The sequence below is a fragment of the Adelges cooleyi genome, unplaced genomic scaffold (assembly GCF_023614345.1).
Source record: "Adelges cooleyi isolate 19-005CV unplaced genomic scaffold, UGA_ACOO_1.1 ACOO_flye_CR_arks_rails_tigmint_CR_PRNA_30, whole genome shotgun sequence".
Taxonomy (NCBI): Eukaryota; Metazoa; Arthropoda; class Insecta; order Hemiptera; family Adelgidae; genus Adelges; species Adelges cooleyi.
In genome coordinates this window covers 10,318,028-10,321,037 of record NW_026095971.1, presented here as the reverse complement: position 1 = coordinate 10,321,037, position 3,010 = coordinate 10,318,028, and the positions used below count along the sequence as shown (strand labels likewise).

The window sequence follows — 3,010 nt, the reverse complement described above, 5'->3', positions numbered from 1 at the left end:
CGTTTGCAATCAGTTATCAATCGGTTGTCGGCTATGTCCGTAAGCATGGTTGCCGCTCTGTTAGTGAGGCGAATAAAAACGTGTAAATCGTTCGCTCGTGTGTTGCGCGCTGATCGGAAAATACTGCCTGGGTTTAATAACAATGTGTGTTACGGATATGGGGCCGCGTTCGGCTACTGCACTTGCAAAACTGTGGTGCCTTTTTTATTGGCCGACATAGGCGAGGGTATACGCGAAGTCACCATCAAGGAATGGCACATAACCGTTGGCGATCGGATTGCCGAGTTCGACGACGTTTGCGAGGTGGAAAGTGATAAAGCCACCGTGACCATAACCAGTCGTTACGCGGGTTCGGTGAGAAAAATGTACTACGAGGTAGGCGATTTGGCTAAAGTGGGTGACCCTTTGATCGATATCGAATTGGAAACGGACGACATCGGCGATGCCGCTGCGAAACCTAAATGCGAACCGATTGTAGCAGATCACGAATCGTTGGTAATGACCATCACGGCAGAGTCAGAACGATCAGTGAAGATCAGCGCGGCAAAAACGGAAAGTTCAACGCGCTTACCGGTCACTGCAGTCCAAGACGCTCACTTCAACAAGGTGCTGACTACTCCTGCGGTACGTAGAATAGCCACGGAAAAGGGTATAGACCTGAGTACGGTAAGAGGAACTGGTAAAGACGGTCGCGTGCTTAAAGAAGACCTACTAAACTTCGGCGATAATATAGTATCCGTGACCGGTTATACGAAGGCGATGCGTCACTCGATGGAAGTATCGCACACGATCCCTACATTGGTCATAACCGACGAGGTGGACCTGACAGGACTGACGCAGGTCAAGACGCAACTATTGCCTCACGCTAAGATAACGCTTTTGCCTTTTTTTATCAAAGCCACTTCGCTTGCTTTGTCCCTACATCCTTTCATGAACTGCACACCGAACGTTGACTTTACAAAGTTACGATTGAACACTGTACACAACATCGGAGTGGCCATCGACACCCCGTTAGGTTTGGCCGTCCCTAACGTTAAAAACGTACAAACTCTGTCGGTCATCGAAATCAGCGAGCAACTGCAAGAGTTAAGAGCCAAGGCCGGGGATAACAAACTGAGCCCGGCGGATGTAACGGGAGGAACATTTACTCTATCAAACATGGGAGCCATCGCAGGGTCCTCGTTTAAGCCGTTGATCATGCCACCGGAAGTAGCGTTGGGCGCGCTTGGCAGACTAAAGTACAGGCCTAGATACAACGAAAAAGAAGAACTAGTCAGAACACCGGTGATAAACGTATCTTTGGCGGCTGATCACAGGATTTTAGATGGTGCTACCGTAGGTAGGTTTTTAAAAGACTGGAAGACATACGTGGAAAATCCCGCATTAATTTTGGCGAACACTAAATTGTCGAAATTCTAAATAATATGGTGTTAAACAAGTAGTGTGTAAATTGTATTATATTATGTACATTGTGTGAAAACTTATGACTTGCGCAGCAACCATGTAATATATAGCCATAATCTAAGGTTCAAATAATCTAGGTTCCTTAAGTAAAAATAATTATTAACTCTAACAATTTAGTATAATAAACGATTATTATGTTAAATAACGTGGTATTATTATGTTAACACTTAAAGTCCTACACGAATCGTTTAACTATATAATTTATGATAAAATATGTACGATATTAAATTTGATTAAAATAGGTAACAGTTGAAATTACACGTTCCTAAAATAATCGTGTTTTACCTGTATAGGTAATTAATATTTTACAGTCTAATATAAATATTTCACACTACGATATTATTATAGTATAATAATATTACTATAACAACTCACAATATTATTATAATTTATAGGTACACATTGAATCTTTTAATAAATTAAGGTGAATTTGGGACTTTATATTATTTTGAATAAGTTCTCATTGTTTATTTAAGAAAAAAATATGACACTTATAAAAATATATTTTAAAAACTTAGTTTTAACGTGTATGCAAATTGATGTACATAATAAATAAAAAAGGTGATAATATATTATCTTTCACAAATAGAACATAGAAACATATTTATATTAGACAACATTTTTATGTAGGTTGAGCATTTAAAAATAATTTTCTCGCGGGCTTTTTGAAAACGACTGTTTTGGTATAGCCTATCAATGTCATATTTTACAAAATATCATAAGTGTATTTTTTACTATATTACAGGATCGACTCGACGTTAATATGTAGTATGTATAATGTAGTATCTATACTTTACAAGTTATTAACGAACTTAACATGACTTTTAAAAACAATTTAAACTAAATCTTTGACGTCCAATACTTATGCATACTATGGAAAATGCTTTTAGGTTTCTTTTGCTATATATAATTGAATTTCTTGATATAATATAATATCGGGTTTTGGGATTTGGGTATATTTATTGCGTCTTTCATCCATGGTACTAATTTCACATGCAGATCAACTTGAAAGTATCCAGTTTCTGAAGTGTTCTTAGTAAATTATTTTTTTCAGTAATAAAATAGTATATATTATTTTCATAATATAGTTTTTTATGGTCGATCAAATGAACACCGACTCAAGATAAAAAATCCATCAGATTTGTGCCTCTTTCCTAAGTTGGGAAAATTGAGTTAGGTGGTAGGTATTAGAACTCTCATAACGATATAATATTTTAAAATCTAGTTTAGTAGGTTTTTTACTTTAATACTTGTTCACTCTATGTATATAATATGTATGCAATATATATACAGGGTGTAATGTAAAGTTTTACAGAGCTTCAAATGAGACAATCAGGATGCTTTATAAGTACAATAAATGGTATTAATTTTTTTTTAATATTTTAATTATTTAAAATAGAACTTTTACTCACTAAAAAATTGTCTGACGAAAAAAATAATTTCAGATTTGAAATCAGGAGAAAAAATATTTTTGAATTGATATGTAACATGATTTTTTGGTATCTGGTCACACTTGCGTCCACCGAGTGGCCACTCAGTGTCCGGC

The 3,010-nt window shown here is 36.2% G+C and overlaps 1 protein-coding gene across 1 annotated transcript; it reads left to right on the top strand.

The window, feature by feature from the left end:
* Nucleotides 1-1,599, top strand: LOC126838613 (lipoamide acyltransferase component of branched-chain alpha-keto acid dehydrogenase complex, mitochondrial). The gene has a single exon (XM_050573160.1). It carries the CDS (start codon nucleotides 34-36, stop codon nucleotides 1,417-1,419), a length of 1,386 nt encoding a protein of 461 aa, XP_050429117.1. The 5' UTR covers nucleotides 1-33; the 3' UTR covers nucleotides 1,420-1,599.
* The last annotated feature ends 1,411 nt before the right edge of the window (nucleotides 1,600-3,010 follow it).